The sequence below is a fragment of the Setaria viridis genome, chromosome 4, assembly GCF_005286985.2.
Source record: "Setaria viridis chromosome 4, Setaria_viridis_v4.0, whole genome shotgun sequence".
NCBI classification, from domain to species: Eukaryota; Viridiplantae; Streptophyta; class Magnoliopsida; order Poales; family Poaceae; genus Setaria; species Setaria viridis.
The window spans coordinates 32,586,340-32,607,583 of NC_048266.2; the positions used below are offsets into that span (position 1 = coordinate 32,586,340).

At 47.0% G+C, this 21,244-nt stretch overlaps 3 protein-coding genes across 3 annotated transcripts; all 3 read right to left on the bottom strand.

Moving 5' to 3' along the window:
- Window positions 1-1,904: 1,904 nt before the first annotated feature.
- On the bottom strand, window positions 1,905-8,178 carry LOC117853056 (protein REBELOTE). The gene is made up of 13 exons (XM_034735413.2): window positions 7,965-8,178; window positions 7,800-7,866; window positions 7,083-7,188; window positions 6,820-6,871; window positions 6,643-6,737; window positions 5,898-5,963; window positions 5,244-5,759; window positions 4,141-4,440; window positions 3,227-3,553; window positions 2,812-3,018; window positions 2,472-2,561; window positions 2,291-2,363; window positions 1,905-2,206 (listed from the first exon to the last, which is right to left on the bottom strand). Exons 1-13 carry the CDS (start codon window positions 8,077-8,079, stop codon window positions 2,193-2,195), a joined length of 2,028 nt encoding a protein of 675 aa, XP_034591304.1. The 5' UTR covers window positions 8,080-8,178; the 3' UTR covers window positions 1,905-2,192.
- Window positions 8,179-13,733: 5,555 nt separating this feature from the next.
- On the bottom strand, window positions 13,734-15,595 carry LOC117851994 (F-box protein At1g30790). Its single transcript, XM_034733913.2, has 2 exons — window positions 15,471-15,595; window positions 13,734-15,264 (listed from the first exon to the last, which is right to left on the bottom strand). The coding sequence occupies exon 2, from the start codon at window positions 15,238-15,240 to the stop codon at window positions 14,035-14,037; it is 1,206 nt and encodes a 401-aa protein (XP_034589804.1). The 5' UTR covers window positions 15,241-15,264; window positions 15,471-15,595; the 3' UTR covers window positions 13,734-14,034.
- A 2,131-nt stretch (window positions 15,596-17,726) lies between these two features.
- LOC117853902 (uncharacterized) lies at window positions 17,727-20,088 on the bottom strand. Its single transcript, XM_034736183.2, has one exon. It carries the CDS (start codon window positions 20,019-20,021, stop codon window positions 17,907-17,909), a length of 2,115 nt encoding a protein of 704 aa, XP_034592074.1. The 5' UTR covers window positions 20,022-20,088; the 3' UTR covers window positions 17,727-17,906.
- Window positions 20,089-21,244: the final 1,156 nt, after the last annotated feature.

Consider the following 21,244-nt stretch of genomic DNA (forward strand, 5'->3'; position numbering starts at 1 on the left):
TACATGGGGTTTAGTATGTTTATATAATGACTGTCATTTGAGGGTTACCACATAGACTTAAAGCCGACAACATATTGCTAGAGGCAGATTTCAATCCAAAAATATCAGACTTTGGGCTTGTGAGTGTTACCAAGGGTCACTCAAATCGTATAACAAGACGCCGAGCAGGGACATAGTACGTGAACTACAACAAACTGGCATTTTTAATAATTCAGCTTTATTACTTTTATTTCACCCCAGAGCTTAGGTGCTTTCAAACTTGCATTGGTTATATGGCTCCTCAATACATTATCAAGGGTGAAGTGTCCCACAGATGTTTACATCTTTGGAATAATAATCCTGGAGATACTAACTGGGAGGAGATACAACGATAGTCTTCTTCTGATTAAAGTTGGTAAATGGTTTTTAGTGATTTCTAGTTTGAATGTGTGATATGTTAATCCTGAGTTCTGACGCGTAATTGTTTTGTACAGGTATGGGAGAATTGGATTAATAGGATAATAATACATGTATTGCATCCATCACTGCGTACCATCTCTTTTGAAGATAATGTCCTCAAGTATACAAATTAAACTTTTATGTAATCAAGTTAATTCGAGAGGAACCAGGGATGAGGCAAAACTAGGGGCTACCGGGGGCGTGACCCCCCCCCCCCCATTCTAGCGTGGATGATTTCGATTAAAAAAATGGTATCGTGTGGAACTAAAATGAACATCAAGCATTTTATTTTGTATTTATTATCCTTTTTAGTCGTACTTTATGCCTTTGGGAACGATCTTACTTGGAACCAACATGTTGTTCTTTTGCTATACGATTAGTTGACTATATATGTGATTGAACGAATGATTTTGAACTGCCCCCCCCCCCCCCCCCCCCCCCCCCCCAACCCCGATAAAATTCCTGCCCTTGGCCCTATCCGGAACCAACGTTAATTTATAGGATCATGGTGGTGATGATACTAACGTCAATTGCTGTGTCAATGAGCGACCTGAATGCTCCACATAAGAAGATCCTTCATCAAATAAACTGACAGTAACAGATTTAGAACCTAGATGATATTCAATTGCAATGTGATTTCAAACATTTGTGTCACATTTCTACATTGACGATAACATTTGTGTGCATGCTTCTGAAACAATGGAACCTTTTCGTTATTTATTGCTTTTGCCTTACCTTTTGAACTGGTAGCGGTTCATTTGTATTCAAATAGGTTGTGTCATCAAATACGAAATCAGCCAGGAAGCAAGGTCTCAATTCATTTGTATTCAAATAGTTCATTTGTGTTACTGAGTGCACGGCGAGCAAGGTCTCTTTCCTGCCATCCTCCACCGCAATCACCCCAATTTGGTTCTCCCAAACCAACACGCTGACTTATGCGGTTCTGCTAGGTCTCAGTTACGTTAGGTACCTCCGATGAGGCTCTGCTAGGTCTCAGTTCGTTGCCTCTGCTCTGGACTTTTCGTTTTTGGTCGCCTCCTTAGAAGTTTGCTGTCAAGTGCTTTTCTCCCTTCCTTTTTTCACCTCATCGGTCTCCACTCTCGTTGGTATTGGGTCTTTGCCTTGGACGGCATCATCTCCCACCTGCACGGCGGGATCGGACTTCCTCGGGGCGGGAGCTTGCTCAACGCTGGTGGCCTTAATTTGAATTTCCCTCCGCTGCCCACTGGGCTGGCCTTCTCCGCTGATCGGCGCGAAAAATAGGGGCCAGCACGACAGCCAGTTTTTTGGGCTACGTACGAGAGGCCCAGGGCACGGCCCAGAAAAGAGACCGTACGCCCTGGGACTGGTGCAGACAGACCATCAGAAGACACGGCTAGGACCCTCTCTCAAAAAAGAAGACACGGCTAGGGCAAATAAAATAACTAATCAACCTGTCCCCATCCCATCTCAAAGACTCAACCAGCAGCAGCAAACTTTTTCATTCCTTCCGTGTCCATTCAAACCAACACTAGTGTACAAATGCATCGCAAGGCTACAATGACACAAAATTGCTGAGCGCATAATGCTCGTCGCCCAATCTGAATAACTGAGTAGCAGCATCAGTTCATGTTACACAACGGCGAGTCAGCATGTATCTGCGACCAAAATGCAAGGGTCAATACATGCATGTTCCACATTAAAGCAATCTTTCCCAGTCCTCACTTGGCATCCAACCAGTTTCCAGATGGCTCCCAGTTATTCCGTTGGCACTTTCAAGTCTTTCTCCCTGCGACCGTAACAGTGTTAGTGGTTTAGGAAATTAGAGGCCGCAAGTGATGTTTTTTCTTAGGCATGGGTTTTACAATCTTACCTTTTGGTTGACGGTTTTCCGCTATGGATGCATAGAATCGTGTAAATGAAGCATTTCCACTGCTCTTCTCCTCCTGCATTCAAGGGAAAGATTTTCAGCAACCTCGCTCAGCAGGAAAAAATGGTCCATGCGAAGCAATTAACTACAAAGAAGAACGTTGCACCAACTAGGCAAATCCTACCTGAAGAAAGCTATCAACTGGTGCCTTGTCATTGGGTGAAAAGGATACCACCTCTCTTTTCCTTTCAATAAATTCCTTGTTCTCATTTACCTGCGATTTCAGGATTAAAGCAGCCATCAGATTTACATCAGATGAAACAGCAGCAGAAGAATCATATGCAATTCGCTCGATCTACTTTTCTTCCGCCAAGTAAGTTTAAAATAGCCAGACAGCAGGCTTAGTCAAACATATTCATATCCAAGTCTCGATAAAAATTTTGATGGTCCCATGAAATGTGTAGTAACAACGGCCATTGCAGAGTAACAATGTGAAGTTCAAAATAGAATGCATGTGTACTCACCTGATCTATCAATCGTTTAATAGGGCGGTGAAGCGATTCAATTGTTGTCTGCTCATGTAGTCTTTTCAAGAGGATAAGAGGAATGGTGGCTACTTCTGGGAAAGATATGTGGTAGCTCCATTGGGCAAAATGTGCTGATAGAACCTGGATTGCTGAAAGAACACACTCCTCTTGGAAATCTCTGGATTTCAGCATATTCTTTGGCACCTATGCAAAGAAACAATAATTAATCTAAACCATTCTCAAGATAAACAAACTTCATATCAATGCACTTGTAAGTCGTAACACATAGAAAACATTGCATAGCTACTTCATACAGTAGTAATCTGACATTTTTGTGATTTCAGAACATACACAAAAGAACATAAAAATTTCTAATTGTTATCATCCAGATTGTTCAGTACAAGTGCCGTACCTTCAATAGCGATAAGAAGTTAACCTTTGTTTTTTGTGTTTGTTCTTTTTGAGAGATCTCTCTAAATTCGAGGCAGTCAAATAGCAATGATGGAATGGGAAAGAACATCTGACTGCAAGTGGAAAGCTCATTCAGCATCTGCGCAAGCTTCAATCTTAACGGTAAGTACCGTGTGCCTGGGAATAAGTGAGCCACTCCTCTTAATACTTGAAGCACTTGAGAAAATAATGGATGGAGATTGTAATCCTTGTAGTTACAACACAGAAACCGAACCCATAGGTTCACACAATTGATATATTGCCAGTTATCTATCTTCCTAAGGTCTTCCTGCAGCCACAAGGAAACAATTGTTCATATAAAATTACCAATAGAACATATAGAAGACAACATCATGAGGCTAAACCTCAGCATGCAAAAGCTTCTGTTCTTTTAGGCCAGTGCAAAAAGGGCATGTATCTCCATAAGGGTCGTCTTGTACTACCACAACTGATCTTTAGGTAGGCTTAGGGAGAATATGCTATTGACATGTTACAGACTTTCAACAGCCAAGAAGTTGTGCCAAGGACAACATAATGAAATGTTGTGACTTGGGAACTCACCTCATCATTTTGTGCATCTAACAGCTGTAAAAATCTTATTTAACCTCTCCAGACAGGAGAGAATAAAAACTAACAGCTAGTCGAACTGGACTTAGACAGAATTCGTGTTGGCTTAATACTTCAAAAACTGTACTATTATAACTGACATCCAGACACATCTTTGGGATCTGTTTGGATGCATGGGACCTAGCCCAATCCACAGTACTTAAAAAGGACCCAAGAAGGCACCAAGACTCAGCATGGGAATGATACAATAAGAACTTGATACCCCTGGTCCAAATTACACAATGCAGATACATGTCCAGATATAAATACCTTTTCCTTTGTTTTAGAAGCCTGTCTAAGAATAGCATTCAGTTGCCCCACAGAGGTTACTGCCCTCTCACATGAGTTCTGAACATCCAGAGAATACAGCTCTACCAGACAGTTCATCAGAAAATCAATATGCTTTGTATTTCTGTCGTTCACAAGCTTGGTACTGGCAAGGTATGTATTGTAGGCTTTAATTAAGCAGAGATCCAAACAATCGGGTAACAGTGAAGCTACTTCTCGGATCATAAGAAATGCAGACAGAGACAAGCTCTGATCACCACTTGCCCACAAGCGAAATAAAATCTGCAGTGTTTGCAGAACATGACAAGTTAAAAGTGCAGCAAAAAAGGAGGAAATAATTTTACAAACAAAAAAATGAAGCTACTATTTCACATGTGGTTGTATAATAATTGAACACCATGTGAATTTTCGACCTCAAGAATTCAAGACCAACCAGCTACTATCTAAAAACTGCCACAATACCAAACATTGTAGTATATTCTTAAAGAGCTATCAAAAAATAAACATATAAATAATAACCAAATAAAGATTTCAAAACAATAATCCTTCTAAAGGTCAATCAAACCATATACAAGAAACAGATGACTAGAAGTCAAGGATCCCCTATTACCATCATACAATCATAATAATATCATAAAATAAGGTCTAGCTCTGGCCAAATGACCAGCCTTATGAAATAACACTCCTTAACATATAACAGGATCAGATGATTAAGAAACATATTTAAAGAATTCAAGCCTATTGCCATTATACAATCACAAATTCACAATTTTCATGTAATAGGATCTCGATAAAAACAGAACCATGTTTCTCCACATCTCAATGCCTCCATAGAAACAAATTAAGTGATTATCACTAATTTATTGTAAGTCTAAAATAAACATATTACCTAGTAAATAAAATTAATTCCCACAAATCATTAGACATGATTGGCTCAACTAGCTTACACGAATTCACTTTCATAAAACAATAAAATTGGCTTGACTAGCTTTATACACAAATTCCCTTCAATAACAAATGAACATGCAAAATTAGATCACAATCTCAACAAGCAAGATCATCAAAAGAGTAAAAGACAACACTACCTTGAGAAGCGTACTTGCTGTTGATGGATACGCAGAAAAAAGAACCGCTGACACTCTCAGCCGAGTCAAAACAAAGGCAAGTATTTTGTTATCAGTAAGTTGACTAAGCAGATTAAGAGAACTCCGTAAGTAGGACTTTAAGAGAGGATCAACAGTTTGCCATTTCTTTGAATTTTTCAGATTCATAATTCTCCCTTTGTTGGCATCATCCGGAATTTCCAAAAGAGCACGAAAAAGGTTGTCTGACTCAGAAAGGACAAATGTTATTATCTGATAAAACACTCTGGTATTTTGAAATCTCTGCATCGAGGGGCTATCGGAGTGAACACCATATCGACAAGCATCCCGAAAAGCATTTAGCAGATTACGTAGTGCAGGTGATTTAGGTTCCTTTGACACTAACTGGCACCATTCACTTATAGTCTTGCTTGTAAGGATCTTAGCATTTGGATAATTTCCATCATTAGAGTCATCATCATCATCCATAGCATCCATCCCATCTTCTTCATCAGAGTCCTATTGGAGATTGAAAATGAGTCACAGCAAAAGAAAAACTAATTGGTCAGATCAGGAGTAGAAAGAACAATGTAAACAGAAAAGTGCAAAAATGTATCCACATTTTAGAGCAGCTAAAGGAACAGCTATAATACTTACTTCTTTACTTCTGTAGCTCTCCAACTCTGCTTGCCACTTTTCAAGGAAGTTTGCAAACTCAGGATCCTACAAACAAGATGTCACTTAAAATCCACATTGAAATCACTAAAAGCAATGTGCATCACAAGCCTAGAAATCCATTTGACATGGCAGTGACTTCTCTTTTTTAGGAAGGGCAGTTACTTCTTTTATTTACTTCCTTTTTGGCTGTAGCAAGTAGTTTGAAGCATGTACAGCAAGTTGTAACATGAAAAACTCACTGGAATTAGTACAAATTCCCTACCAACTGAAAATAAGATAGAGAAACTATGTAATTTGTTTACTTCAATTACTAGTTTACTAAATAAATAGGACTGGAAGTTCCAGGTAGAACTGATCTAATCTAACAATTAGCTTATCTAATAACCTGGGCAGAAAATTGTATTAAAGACTATGGTACAAACAACTATTAGCTACAGCCTACAGAAACTCCGCCAAAAAATTTCTACCCACACATTTTTGTTCCAGCCCCCACTATCACTTATATGATGACGAGTTTGGTATGCTGAAAATTTATATGTAACGAGAACGAAATACAAACATGTCACCTGCTAAAGCAAGTTGTAAACTGTTCTCTATTATGAAAAAAGACTATTGATTTGCAACAAGGAGACAGGTATCCTAAAGCAGACAGCCTGCAATTGTAAGAAGAATGTTGATAATTTAAATGAGCAGATTCAGGTCTGTTGGTGAAAGGATGTTTAACCTTATCCAGCAACTTCTTCAGCTTTTTCTTTTGTTTTTTGATATCCAGATTCATATCATCGTTCTGTTTGTCCAAACCATCTTGCATGATACAATCTGCATAAAACGTTGAGATATTTAAAAACTAGCACTCTGCTACCACCCGAGCTCAATTAGTGTTACGACAGCACACACTAACCTTTGACATCATCTCCATCCTCACCGTCAGAATAGTACGGACACCCAGGGTCCTGCATATCATGAATCAAGCAACTGGCTATAAAAGCATGTAACAGCCGAGAAATGATAAATGGTGTTCATAAACTCTTTCAAGCATAATCGCCCAAACAATTGAAGATTAGGTGCTGTTGCAGCAGGAAGATGCCAAAAAGGGTAATGGCACACATAATCAGTAGACTTCGTTGTGAATAACAAGCCTGCGTACAGGATAAACAGACATACCTCTGAAAGATAGCCATCACTGTCAGATAGATCTGCGTCTATTTCAACATCATCCTCTGGAAACTCAAGGCCACTGATCAAAGCATCAGCAGCATCATTGGTGGCCCTACAGGATAAGGCATTTTGAGCTTAGTTAAGCAAAGGAAAGAATGTGTCTGATGAATGCTGGCGCAAGACATTCTCCTGATTATTGGCAAACTAGGTCGGTTTCAGATTACTATAACCTATAAGCTAAAGGTAGTGAAACCAGGACAGACCCCATGAGCCTCAACATTCAAAATTGTTAGTACTATGGTTGCTGCAGCTCAGCACTTTGGAAGCTGTCCAGAGTTGTAGAAGAGGTTAGAGAAAAAAAATGAACCTTTATGCAAAGAGACTAACTAAAAAAGTCAATTCAAACCAGTGGCATAGCTAGGGGTATTCATAGTGAATACCTATGATTTTGGACAAAAGCTCTACTATAAGTAAACTTTCAGTGTTAATACATGTATAGAGCCACATCACACACTATCCCAGCTAAGAAATCTCTATGTTTTTTTTTTACAATAAATACCCAGGTTGAGAATGCTGCCTAAGCCACTGATTCAAACGCTCACATAAGGTGGATGTATCAAGCAAAACTACTCGCACTGGAGTGTGCACTATTACAGCAGAGCATTTGAACAAGCCAAGTTACACAGAGCATGGTAAGAGAACAAGAAGATGATGATGGATTACATGGTGGAGGCATCGTCGACCCGCTGAAGCAAGTCCTCGTCTCCATCCTCCCGAGCGCCGCTCCCACCTGAAAAACGACCCGAGCAAGCTCTCAATTAGACCCCTGGCACAGCCAAGCAAGCAGGCGGAGACGAAGTTGGTCGGGCGGCACGACGTGGGGCTCACCTCTGCGGGGGCGGCGGTGGTTGAACTGGTTCCGGATCTTGCGGTTGCGCTTGGCGGCGGACTGCAGGTTCTTGCGCGCGAACTTGCGCGCCTTCTTCCCCAGCTTCTTCGCCATCGCCGCCTCCTTTGCTCTGGACGGCGGGCGACGGGTGGAAGCGGCGGCGGGGTTTAGGGTTTGGATTTCCCTTTTCTTTTTCCGCCCTCTAAGTTGTTGCTTGACCAGCTGTAGTCTGAATTGTGGGCCATTTGAATTTCAATGAGGGGCGGCCTGCGAAGGGCCTACTAGGATGGCTGGCGGCCTTACGCAACAGACGTCACGGCCCATGAGATCAGCAGGCTTTCCTAACTACTGAAGACACACACGTTTATGGGATTTTTTTTATTTTTATATTTTTTATTTTATGAATTTGCAGGCGATCCAAAAAATGGCAGAAATAGACCTCTGCCGTCGGATCAAATGGCGGTAAAGGGCTACCGCCATCTCAATCAGCGGTAAAAGAAGCTATAGCCGGGTGAAACGGCGGTAGTTTCCGCGTCCGCCACGTCAGCTGGCAAATCCGCTTACCGCCCTCTAATCCGGCGCTCGGCACACGGTTTACAGCGGCGCGTGGGACGAGGCTGTTAGCGCCGTTCCATCTGGCAGCATCCGCTTTCCGCCGGATGAGCGGGCGGTTACAGGACCCACCATTTCAAACGGCGGTAGCGGAATAGCTACCGCCGACTGATTCGGCGGTAGCTCTCCCGCGTCTTAAAAGCCGCGGAGCGGCTGTCGAGCGCACGCACGCCATTTTCTTCCGCGCCCAAAACCGAGCGAGAGAGGAGGGAGCTGAGGGAGCACTCGGGAGAGAGGAGGAAGAAAGGGAGGGACGAAAAGAGAAAGAAAGGGAGGGAGGGAAGGAGGAGAGGAGTAGGTTGGAGATTGAAGCCTAGATCTTCGCTTCGTTTGAGGTATTATTACTAATCCCCTAGTTTAGCTTAACTCCTAGTTGGTAGATGTAGTACTTGATGTAGTACTATACAAATGGTGTAGTGTTAATTAGTAGATGAAATCTAGGTGTTGATATGAGACATAGAAAAATATAGGTTAGTCGGCATAGTGGATTTAGCTTAGGTATTTCTGTTATAGTAAAATTAGTTTGTTAATTTATTTAGATAAATTTAAGATGAATATTATTCGCAATGTAAGAGTTATATTTTGTATAGGTATTGAGAATATAGGTGTGTTGAAATTATTACATTTAGTTATAATTTTTGTTCATGTCGTGCATATTTTTATATATGTTTCCGGAATGTTGGGGTGTTTAGGGTTAGTTAAATTTAGTAATATTTAGTAAATGGTCTCTGTTAATGTCGTGTATATTGATCGAGTAAAATAAAATGAATTTGTTCATATATTTAGATAATTCTAAAATTGTTGTTATTGGCAAGGCTCGAGTTAGATATGTCTATCATATGTTGAAATATAGGTGTTGTTGGAGTTAGTTAAACTAAGTACATGAAAGTAATAATATATGTTTGTGTCGTGTATATTGACAGGCATGTCGGAAAGTTTATTTTTCCAAGTGTACTACGGTCGGGGGAGGTTAGATATGATCCAGAAGGGGTAGATTTGTCTGAATTTCAGTCGTTCTACAAGCAATTACCAAAAGCAAGAGAGGACTTGGGCTTCAATATGCAACTAGCTATTTAAGGCTTTCGATCTTGATAGAGATCAAGTGGAGCTGCCTGTTATGGTTATAGTGAGGTTACGGCCTGATATAAACTTTTGGGAGTTGATGCCGCTTGAAGAAACCTAGAACTAGAGGCCTATGTAAATGGTTGTACTAAACACGATTTACCGCTGATATTGTTTGTTGAAGCGTTCTGGAAGATTGGGTCTAGCAGTCAGATGTAAGAATAAGTGGGAGGTGCTGAAATTAGAGCCGAGGAAGGTGTAGAGAGTACTGATAGGCAAAATGAAGAAGATAATGAAGATAGGGTAGAAGAAAGAGATGCAGAGGATGAAGATGCAACCCGTGAGCCAAATGGCGAGGCTAATGAGGGGGAAAACATTTCTGGGTTAGTTGAGCAGGTGGAGAGGGAAAGAGAAAAGACCAATGGTGCCATGGATGATGACTTATCGGATGAGGATGATGTTAACCCTATCCCGCGGAACTGGTGAACTTATGACCATTCCAACCTATAGGTCAATGTAGGGAAAAATGTCCCTTGGAAGTACAAGTAGAATGAGGTCTGGTGGGTGCTTTGTACCCTAGTGGGGATGAGGTGAAGGTAGCTGTGAAGTGATGGTCCACTTTATCTTTGCAACGACAGTTCAGGGTGGTGCAGAGCAACTTGATAGTGTATGATGTGTGTTATGTTAGAAAAAATTACCCGTTTAGGATGCACACATACAATGGGAAGTGGAAGGATTACTGAGAGGTGACTAGAGTTGTGGAGCACAAATGCTTGCTGGATGAATTGGAAGGACAACACCGCAACCTCACTACTGATTTTATTGCTCAATACATGTATCGTCAGATAGTGGAGAATCCTAGCAACGAGCCCAAGTCGATTGTTTGTGCGAACAGGGGAGGCAGCGGACTAGGACGGTGCCGCTGTAGCCTGTGCGGTCGTGGCTACAGTGTATCACCCGAATACTGTGGCGAGTCACGTCGAGGAGCACGGGCGCCTTTCTGCGCGCCAGAGCCGCGTCGCATTTATGGCGAGGTTGGTGGGGGCCCACGAGATCTGCGCCCTCGTCCGCTGGTCTGCGCCCGAGGCGGATCCTTGTCTTGTGGGCCCGGATGAGTCCGACCCTCTGCGCCCGGGGTCGGGCGAGGCGGAGCCTTACGGCGAAGGGTCGGGCGTATCCGACCCTAGGACCGTGGGTTGGGCAAGGCAAAATCTTGCGGCAAGGGGTCGAGCGTGTCCGACCCCGGGACCATGGGTCGGGCGAGGCGAAGTGGAATACTCTCTGCCCATGCCGAGTCGGCGGAGGTCACCGTCGCCGCAGGTGTGCCTGGGCCTTTATGATCGTTGTTTAAGGATCATAAGGAGGTCGTTAATATTTCACCCCAACAGCTTTTAAGGTTCGTCGGTGGAGACAGCGAAGACTTCCCGATCTATTGACGTAGAGCTTCCGTCGTCGCCCTCGCCGTAAGGGTTTGGGGTTAGGGCGAAGCGAGGGACCTCGAACTCGCGCAGTCCGGAAACTGGGTGGGTTCGGGTGGGTCATTAGATTTGATCTCAAAAGACTACACTAGTTTTTCGGAAAATACGGCAGCTGAGTTCTTGATGCCAAAAGGGGCGTGAGGAGAGCCCTAAGCCAACCTTCTGGGGCGTAGTGCCGCCTCGAAGAGGTTGGTGCACTTAGCAATGGTGTTGTTGATGCGATCTAGCCTCACGATTAGATCGGATGGTGTGGGTGGGTGGGTTGCCGCGAGGATGCGCGGGATCCTCTCTGAGAGAGAGATCGCCGACCTGCTAGGTAAGCGGCGTGATGATCCTCGGGTGAAGACCTTGCTCCGTCGATGTAGATCCGACGGATGCCGAGCTGGCGGCGGAGATCGAGTTGGCGATGGAGGCGGCGGAGTTGGAGTCCACCGGCATGCTCCCAAAGTGGAGCTAGATCGGGTTGGCGAGGAAGTCCTTCATATTCTCGGGGAAGATGATGCCGGGACGGGATGCCATCGAGCTCTCTGGGGAGAATCTCATGATCACCCCTACCTGGCGCGCCAACTGTCGGATTTGGTGATTGGCAGTCCACCATGGGGTTACCCAGGTGGTAGATTTGTAGGCGGGGGGATCGTAAGACCAAGAACTCGAATGGTAACATAGAAACGCAAGATTTAGATAGGTTCGGGCCTCCGAAGAGTAATACCCTATGCTCTTTGTTCTGGCGGATTGTATTGCTGATCGCAGGTGCAAAGAGTTAACATGTAGTGGGATGAGTTGAGATTTTATGCCCTCGGGAAGCATCCCTGGCCGCCTTATATAGGCTGACGACCAAGGGTTACAATCGGATATGATCTAATCCTTGTTGGTTGTTACATGGAAAGCAATCTGAGTCGCTTTACAACAAGTATTCCGTGATATCCGGACAAAATCCATTCGCCCGGCCTCCGAACTTGTGCTCCACATATCTTCATGCCTTGGCCCGTATGGCATGGTTGCGAATAATGCAATATGTTGCATGAAGTTATTATCTACATGCGTGTACGGTCAAAATCATCCAGTTTGTAGACTTGTGGACACCCCACTATACAACACAAAGGAATTTTTGAATACCACCCGTTAAAACTTTAGTACCTGTCACATCAGATGTTTGATACTAATTAGAAGTATTAAATATAGGCTAATTACAAAACTAATTGCACAGAGAGAGTCTAATTCGTGACACGAATCTATTAAACCTAATTAGTCCATGATTTGACAATGTGGTGCTACAGTAACCATTTGCTAATGATGGATTAATTAGGCTTAATAGATTCGTCTCGTGAATTAGGTCAAGAGTTCTTCAATTAGTTTTATAATTAGCTCATGTCTAGTCCTCCTAATTAGCATCCGAACATCCGATATGATACTACTAAAATTTAGCAGCTAATATCAAACACGCCGCACGCCGCATGTAATACGGTGCGTGAAGTTGTTATCTACATGCGTGTATGGTCAAAATCATCCCGTTGGTAGACTCGTGGACACGGTGGCAACTGACGTGGACGCAGCGGCGCTTCAGCTCACACGCGTGAACGCGTCGGGCGTGAGGCAAATCTATTTTCCACGTAACCCTTTGTTTGGGTCCTCTGTGATCGTCGCGCACGAGGTGGAGGTGCGGCGACGATTGCGGGTGATCGGCGGCCGGAGAGAAACACTTCCCTCCCCCTTGAACTAGCTAGATGGAACCACGGCAGCGGAAACTAGGCGACCTCCCTCCCAACTACGGTAATCTTTTGGGTACGATGTGATCTGAATCACCTGATCTGAATCCCTGCCCTACGGACTACGGCTACGGTAGCAGTTTTCCTCTTCCTGAATTGGAATCGATGCGTATGGCGCGAGGAATCAGAAGCCAGACGAGGGAGAAGGGAGCCGCTGCGATCACCTGCGGCAGGAGTTAGCCTAGGCGCTGGCGCCGTTGACGAGTGTCGCAGCCTCGCAGGGCAATCTATCTGTGGCCGTGATTCATACAGATGAGTGTTGCCGGAGAGGCTATCATTGGCCGTGCATTTCGCAGGCTCCATCATGCAGTCAGGTGATCGATCTGCGATTGCTAGCTACAAGAGCTCTACCACGCTAGCCTCCCTTGCCAATCGGTTAAAGCAAACATCATGCAGCTTGCAGCCAGGAACATACAGCATGTAGTTTTATGCACTTGATGCTCCAGCTAAATGACAGCACAAGTAATGGTTACTCCAGATGGCATTTTCCATGGAAGATACGACAGATTAACGTGTGCCAGCTACCAATTTTCTAGACTCAGAATAACCAGACCTGATTCTGACACCAGCTAGGAAAATAACTTCCACATACAACACCTCATAAACAAATATGTAATTAAATAAGTAGGCTGAACAAAATTATTATCCAAGTAACCTTCAGCGCAGAATATGTAAGTCAAACAAGACGAAGAAGAGAACACAAATTCTTTCGGCTCTGGAATTCCGATAAATATGTGAATATCAGCAACAGTTTTCAATTTCAAATGCATCATTGAACAGATACCTAAAATGCTGCAGGTGACAAAAACATCTCGATGCAATAGCAGAATAGTAGAATTGTAGAAACAAGTTGAATAGCCACCGCCATCGCCAGAAAGTATATTATTGCAAGGCTAACCACATTAATGTTCAGAGAATACCGCAAAACTGAAAAGTAAATAGTTTTGGAACATCAAACTAAATTGCGCCCAACTAATGTGGGGCTGGGAAGGAGACAAACATAATGACATTGCTAAACATAAAAGACACGCATCAGAATAAGCTACCTTACTTCATGCTTCATCTATCAAGACTCGATATCTGGATCATGGACTTCTGATCAACTGCAACCAAGGTCCATAGGAAACCAGACTCGCCACTCGCCACCAATTCTAAAGCCCGCTGAAGAAAGGCGGTGGTGGCTCGTCATCACAATCACCGCCATTGTCCTGTCTCTCAAAGAATGCATGCCGAACCAGGCTCTCCTTGAGTGTATACGGAGTAATCTTGAGATTGCGGCCGTTGCAAGGGAAACTTTCCCGCAGAGTCCCGTTCATGTCGTAGTGCAGCAGCTTCTGCTCTGGGGTGACAACCACAACCCCCTCCTCCGACATGAAGAACACGCGCCAGGACTCGTCGAAGACGAAGGTGCTGACCTCCACCTCCGGCAGCCGGACCCGGTGCTCGCAGACCCAAACGTCATTCGCATAATCCCGCAGGACCCAGAGCTCGACCATGGTGACCCGCCCGCCGCAGCTGAACATGGCGAGCTCGCCGTCCACCTCGAGCAGCGACATGTGCTCCCGTATCACAGGAGGGTCCACGAACGTGATCACCTCGGTGACCGTGTCGAACACCATTATCGCGCAGCCTTGCTTCTGCCGCGGCATCCAGTGGAGGCTGCCGTGGGCCAGGACCGGCGGGCCGAGCGGCGCTCCCCGGAACTCGTACCCGACTTTCTCCGACGGGAGGCCGATTCCCCTTCCCTTCCTGGAATCCGGCACCAGGATGTAGTAGTCCGTCGACCAGGGCCGCCAGCTGGTCCAGTTGCCCCGGTAGAAGAGGGCGCGGTACTCGCCGGTGGGCTCGTGGCGGTAGAACCCGGCGAACAACGAGGAGCGGAGGGGCGCCGGGAGGCGCGTCCACTGCTGGGTGGCCGGGTTGCAGACGTAGAAGCGGTCCTCGAAGCTGAGTAGGAGGAGGCCGTCGCAGGAGCCGTGGATGTGGAACCGGCCGCCGGTGTCGTCGAACCGGACGGTGGGGCGGAACTCGTCGGCGCGGAGGTCGAAGGCCTCGATGCAGCGGTCCATGGGGTCCGTGCCCGCGCCCGCGTCCGCCACCGCCTTGCTGCTGCTGGCGGCGCCGCGGAGGAAGGAAACGAGCAGCAGAGCCGGCTGGAGGCGGTGGTGCTCGGGCGCGAATTCGGGGTCGGAGACCATCCGGAGCCAGGCCTTGCAGACGGCGCGGCAGCGGAGGACGGAGCGGGAAGGCAGGCGGAGGAGGATGCGCCGGACGAGGTCGTCGGGGATGTACGGGGAAGCGGAGGCCGAGGCCGAGGCGACTAGCTGCCTCTTCCTCGGCCCCTCCGTGCTCTCCATGGGCGCCAACGCCGCGGTCCGGTCCTGCAAAACCTCTACAGCGTCACGGCCAAAAATGAACGCGCCGCGCTCGTGAGCGGCGAAATGGTCCCCAAATCTCGACCGATTGGGAGGAAGCCGAGGCGGCTCCGCCGATTAACCGACCAAAACCAGAAGGAAACGACACGAGATGCGGCTAGAGCGGTGTCGGGATCGAGAGGGGAATGGGTGATTCGAGCGAGCGAGCTCACCTCTGCCTCAACCTCCCTCGAAATCGTCGTCTGCTTCGTCGCCGCGGTTCTGCCAGCTCGAGACAGGGGAGCGATGCGTCTGGCAATGTATATAGCTCGCGGAGCGCCGCCTCCTGCGCGTTGGATTGTCTCGTGTGAAACCGCACGGCTCAGAGTAGCAACGCGGGGGCCTGGGTATTCTCCTTTGTTTTTTTTTCTTCCAATTTTCCCTATCAATCGTTTTTACAACTCATTCCCACCCAAACTTATTTGTTATATGATCTGTATTTTCCTTAACACGAAATTCTACCTAGTTTCAAACAAAGATGAACAAACAAGACCGTGAGAGCAATTTTGACGTGGTGGTAACTTGTGGGCGCACGACTCCATCCACTACATCCAAATCCTGATGCACGCATGGTGCTCATGCACACCACTTTTAGAAACGAATTACTCTATTTGTTCTAAATTAGAGCACATAACCAAGGGGGCGTTTGGTTCCCTTTGCTTATTTTTAGCAAGTGTCACATCAAATGTTTAGATACTAATTAGGAGTATTAAACGTAGACTATTTACAAAACCCATTACATAACTGGAGGCTAAACGGCGAGACGAACCTATTAAGCCTAATTAATCCATCATTAGCAAATGTTTACTGTAGCAACACATTGTCAAATCATGGACTAATTAGGCTTAATAGATTCGTCTCGCCGTTTAGCCTCCGCTTATGTAATGGATTTTGTAAATAGTCTACGTTTAATACTTCTAATTAGTATCTAAACATTCGATGTGACGGGTGCTTAAAAATAAGCAAAAGAACCAAACCAGGCCCAAATGTCGTTCATGTAATTCCCGATTTACGAAGTTTGACCGCAAAACTAAAACGAAGGCTGAAAAAGGAAGACCTTTTTTTGACAGAATTAAACAAATTTATTGAGTGTATTTTAGAAAGATATGCACGCAATAAATTTAATGGCTGTGTTTTAAAAATATATGCACATAATTAATAAGTAGAAGGTCTGTATTTATTATTATTTGCATATCTGTCTAAGATACAGCCAAACCAATTGTTTAATTACTCTAAATATAGATTAAGTATGTGCATATCTTTTTTTAAATGCATCCAGCAAAGTTGTTTATTATTTAAAATACAGATCTTTGACCCATTAATTATGTGCATATCTTTCTGAAATAAGGCCAGAAAATAGAACTTTTTTGAACCAAGACAAAACAAACAAACAAATTACGTGAAAAAAAAGAACTGACTTTGAAGCCCATGATGAAAAAGAAAGAAGCACAAACAGTAGAGCAATTCTAACTATCCACAAATCTGGATAGAATAAAATCATCCAGGTGGTGGTTAGAAATTTAAGGGGAAAAAAAAGGTAACATTGAAAATCATGTGTTCAAGACTTTGTTGATATCAAAACAATAAGAAAAATGGAGGGAGTGCTGACTACCGCTTTAACAACCTCGGGAATTACCATCCTAGCTAGATATACAGAAGAGCCATCCCACTCCAAGTGGCTCAATTTAAGGATAGTTTTTTGCCCCAAAATTAATCAATCTATATAACTAATTCAAGAGACAAGCGGTAATTCCATCCCTATCCTAAAATCTACTAAATCTCTAACCACATAATTTCAAGAGCAGATTCATGCTAACCTGTTCTTTAGTTCATCATGCTCAGCTGTGGAGAGATGGTCGGAGAAGTCATTAGCCTTGCGATAGTAGCACGGGGTGTTGCCTGTCGTGCGCAATAGAAGTTTGCTGATTACGCGTAGATGGTGACAGGGGTCGACGAGTGCCATAGTGCGAGTGATTATTAGTGGCAGTGGTGGAGGAAAATAGATCTAAAGGCGGAGCCATCGAAGGCGAGCAAGGGGGCAGCAGAAATGGGGGCATAAGATGTCGAAAGAGCTCGCCGGTGGGCCGCGCCGTTGTCGGGGATGGTGACCCACGAGGCACGGGGAGCCGGCGCCCACGGTGTAGACTAGGTACGAGAAGTGGCGGTAGGGGAAGATGGGTAGGGGAGTTAGGGTTAGGAAGCCTTATATTTGAAGCGGGGTCAATGTGAGCCATTGGATTGAATCGTGCGGTGATAAATTTAAGAAATTTTATGGTGGCGGCGGTTCGGTACGTGAGGGTAGGGAGGTAGGGCTAGGAAGGTAATATACTCGAAGCGGTATGAAACTATGTAATGACAGATCGATCACGTAGCAATGCAAGTTGGGCCGAGTTTGTATAGATAAAAGCGAAAGTAGAAAAGCCTACATGAACAGGCACAAATTAGGGAAACAATTTTATTTTCATGAAGCACCTAATTGAACTGGAGAAAGGGGCAACCAGAGGCTCTAAACTCTAAAGGCCGTTCAGAAATCGAGTGCTATCCTCCCCTAAAATTCTGTAGACACTCCCAAAGACCACTCCTCACGGCACCGATCACCTATGCGTTGATCAATCAAACACGGCAAGCTTCTGGTACTCCTTGCCGGCGATCGCTGCCTCCATGACAGCCTCCGGGTTCACCACGCCATCGTTCTCCAAGAACAGCTTAACCAAGTTCTTCGAGAAGCCGCTCACCATCGCGACCCCTGGCTGCGTCGATGTCACGGGCGTGGATAGCGAGTCCCGCAGGTTCCAGAACACGATCTGTGGCACCACGTCGCCGTACCCGGCTTCCTGGAACTTGCGGCAGATGGCCTCGTAGTCCGTCTCCCACCTGCTGTAAGCCGACGCCTCGTTGAACTCCATGTCGCTGAACACGAACACGGTCCTGATCATCTTCTCCCGTGCCAGCCGGGCGTCCACCGCCGTGCTGAGGATCCTGTCGAACACCCCCTGGAAGTTGGTGCTACAACCCCATTCCATTGTTCGAACGAAGCTCAGCTTCTCCTGGAGGGTGTCGCCTTTGATCTCGTGGATCTCCGGTCTCTCGCTGAACGTGATCACCCGGCCCGCCCATGGCTTCTCGCTGAGCTCCGAGATGAGCAAGCCCAGCGCGACGCACACCTCCATGGGCGTGCCGGTCATGCTCCCGGACACGTCGCAGACGGCGATGCAGTTGCTCAGCGAGCCCTTCTCGCGGAGGTCGTCGACCATGCGGCGCCACTGCAGCTCCGACACGTCGTCCTTCAGGCCGGCGTAGGCCGCGGCCGCGATCTCGTGGGGCAGCAGCGCTCCCGCCGCGATCTTGGCCTTGCCCGCCGCCACGTCCTCGAGGTACTTGCCGAAGCGCGCCTCGTCGTGCTTCTTGAACAGGGCCTTGTAGCGCCTCATAGCCACCGAGGCCACGCGGGTGTAGGGCAGGTCGGACCACCGCTGGGCGCTCATGTACACCTCAGGGAGCTCGAGGACCTTGCGCAGCGGCACCAGCACCTCGCGGCGGAGGCGGTGGAGCACCTGGTAGGAGTAGTGCTCCTCCGACAGGTCGGCGTAGTCCGGGTTGGAGTCGCGCGGGAAGAGGCGGCGGGAGACGGCCTCGCAGAGCAGCGTCGACCGGTCGAACGACGAGCCCGGCGTGGGGCACCACTTGGCGGCGAGCCCGATCTTCCTCTTCTTGCCGCCAGGGGCGAGCTGCTTGAGGTCGGAGGCGAGGAGGTCGGCAAAGAACTCGGCGATGCAGTCGAACAGGAAGCGGTAGGCGCGGTCGCCGTAGTACGTCTCCAGCGACTGCACGGCCAGCTTGGCCGCCTTCCGCACCTTTTTGGAGATGACCTTCTTCTTCGTCGCGGGCACCTCCTCCTGCGGTGGCTGTGGCGCCGCCTTCTGATCCACCTCCATCACCTCAAGCTTCTCCGCCACCTCCGTCGCCTCGGGTTTCTGCTCCACCTCCATCGCCTCCTCCGTGTCCACCGGGGCCACGGCTGCCGCCTTCCTGCTCCGCTTGGCCTTCTTGGTCTTGGTCTTGGTCTTGGAGAGCGCGGCGGTCACGTAGTCGGAGAGCGTGGGGCCTCGCGGTCGCGGGACCGTGGTGGCGGCGCGGAACTCGAGGACACGCTGCCTCCGGATGGCGAAACGCGCGAGGCGAACCTTGACGGCCCGGCGCCCCTTCTCGGCGTCGGCCCTGGCCTTGGCGACGGCGCGGACGTCGGCGCCGTGGAGGAGGCGGTAGAGCAGCTCGGGGAAGTCCTTGAGGTAGCCGAACTCGGCGAGCGCGGGGACGTTGCAGGCGAGCGTGCGCGGGTGGCGCTCGTGCACCCAGAGCGCGGCGGCGTAGAACCCGTCGCGGTCCGACTTGCCCGTGCCGCGCACGCCGCGGAGGTTGGCGACGAGCTTGAGCGCCGTGAGCGGGTCGCGCGCCCAGGCGGCGGCGACGAGATCCCGCACGCGGTAGGCCGGCGTGCCGGGAACCACCTGGAAGAAGAGGTCCAGGCAGGGGTTCCCGGAGCCGGCGTAGGTGGCGGAGCCGTTCTCGGTGAAGGCTTTGCGCGGCGCCTTGGCGGCGTCCGGCGCGTCGTCGTTGAAGCCGGCGTCGAGGAGGTCGAGGAAGGGGTGGGAGGCGGGGGCGTCGGTGTCGGTGGCCGGGCGAGCGCCGCGGATGATGGGAGGACCGAGGAGGACGGGGCCCATGGCGAGGAGTGGATGGGATCGGATCGGAGCGGTTAGGGTTTAGGGATGGATTTGACTTGATCCGGATGGATGGATCGGCAATGCGTGGCCACGCCGTCGAGTCCCTCTCGCTATATAGGAAGGACGAAGGAGCAGGAGTAGTTGCCAAGGTTGCGTTTCTTGCGGGCCTCGTACGAGCGAACCACGCGTGCGTCGGTGGAAGAAGATGAATCGCGGCCGTTGTTTGATGGCCCAGATTCGCTCAGTGCCCGTGATTAACGCGCGCAGCAGTTGGGGCATTTTGGTTAACCCTAAGTGGTTTGTTTGGATCACAAAATTACACATCAGTTTTTCTAAAACTAGGATCATGCCCGTATGCTGTACGGACAATAAAAAATTTAAAGCTAATACACTGATGTTGTTAAATTTGTTAAAACATCATTCAAATTTTAACTATCTTGTGCTCAAAGCATAAACGTGCAACTGCATGTGTGCCAACTACATCGAACTCATTGCAGCTTACAGCGCTTGTGCATGTTCCATGTTATGTTTAAGTACTGCACTTTCAGTAATGGAATAAAAACAACATGCAAACATTTCAAGGAAGAAGATGACATTCAATCTCTACATAAACACAAGGTGCGCTCAGCTTGAAGCAGACTGTCAGACAACTCTCCAAAAGAACTCCATGATTTCCACTTATGCACTCAGAAAACAGCAACAAAAAAAACCCTTTGCATCACAAGGGTGGTCCTCTCCAAGAGCTGAACCATACAAGTGATTCACCCACTACATTCTTCGAATTGAGTCTGTATTATTTGAACTTACATACTTTGCAGTCACAACATAAAATGGATAATGGATTTCATGGTATTGCAACGATAATACCGTATGCAGGTCCTTGTGTACCTTCCTGGCTGCCTGCATTGATCTCCCCTCTAATTCCAAGTTATCTGTGTGCAATACATGTAATAAAACTGCACGCAAGAACCAGGAAGAATAGAAAATAAACATTATCAGGAAATTGTGAGGGGAAAGATCACAAAAAGATTGTGACAGGACCGAGAAAAAGTTTGAAGCAGATACTATTTTGGTATTTCCCTTCCTACCCACTTTTGCCTTCTCAGAAAATTACAGAGAGGACAAATATCTAATTCATGCCCAAAAAATATGGTTACAAAGCATCAAAATAGAAAAGGTATTAACCTATTAGGAGACAAACTACCCAAACAATATGAGCACCA

Excerpts from the sequence above, each read along its gene's own strand:
- LOC117851994 (XM_034733913.2), bottom strand. The coding sequence starts at position 15,240 with ATGGAGAGCACGGAGGGGCCGAGGAAGAGGCAGCTAGTCGCCTCGGCC.
- LOC117853056 (XM_034735413.2), bottom strand. The coding sequence starts at position 8,079 with ATGGCGAAGAAGCTGGGGAAGAAGGCGCGCAAGTTCGCGCGCAAGAAC. Across the intron at positions 2,562-2,811 it reads TTAAACGATTGATAGATCAG|GTAAATGAGAACAAGGAATT; the intron begins GTGAGTACACAT and ends CTGAAATCGCAG. Across the intron at positions 2,364-2,471 it reads CAGTTGATAGCTTTCTTCAG|GAGGAGAAGAGCAGTGGAAA; the intron begins GTAGGATTTGCC and ends CCTTGAATGCAG.
- LOC117853902 (XM_034736183.2), bottom strand. The coding sequence starts at position 20,021 with ATGGGCCCCGTCCTCCTCGGTCCTCCCATCATCCGCGGCGCTCGCCCG.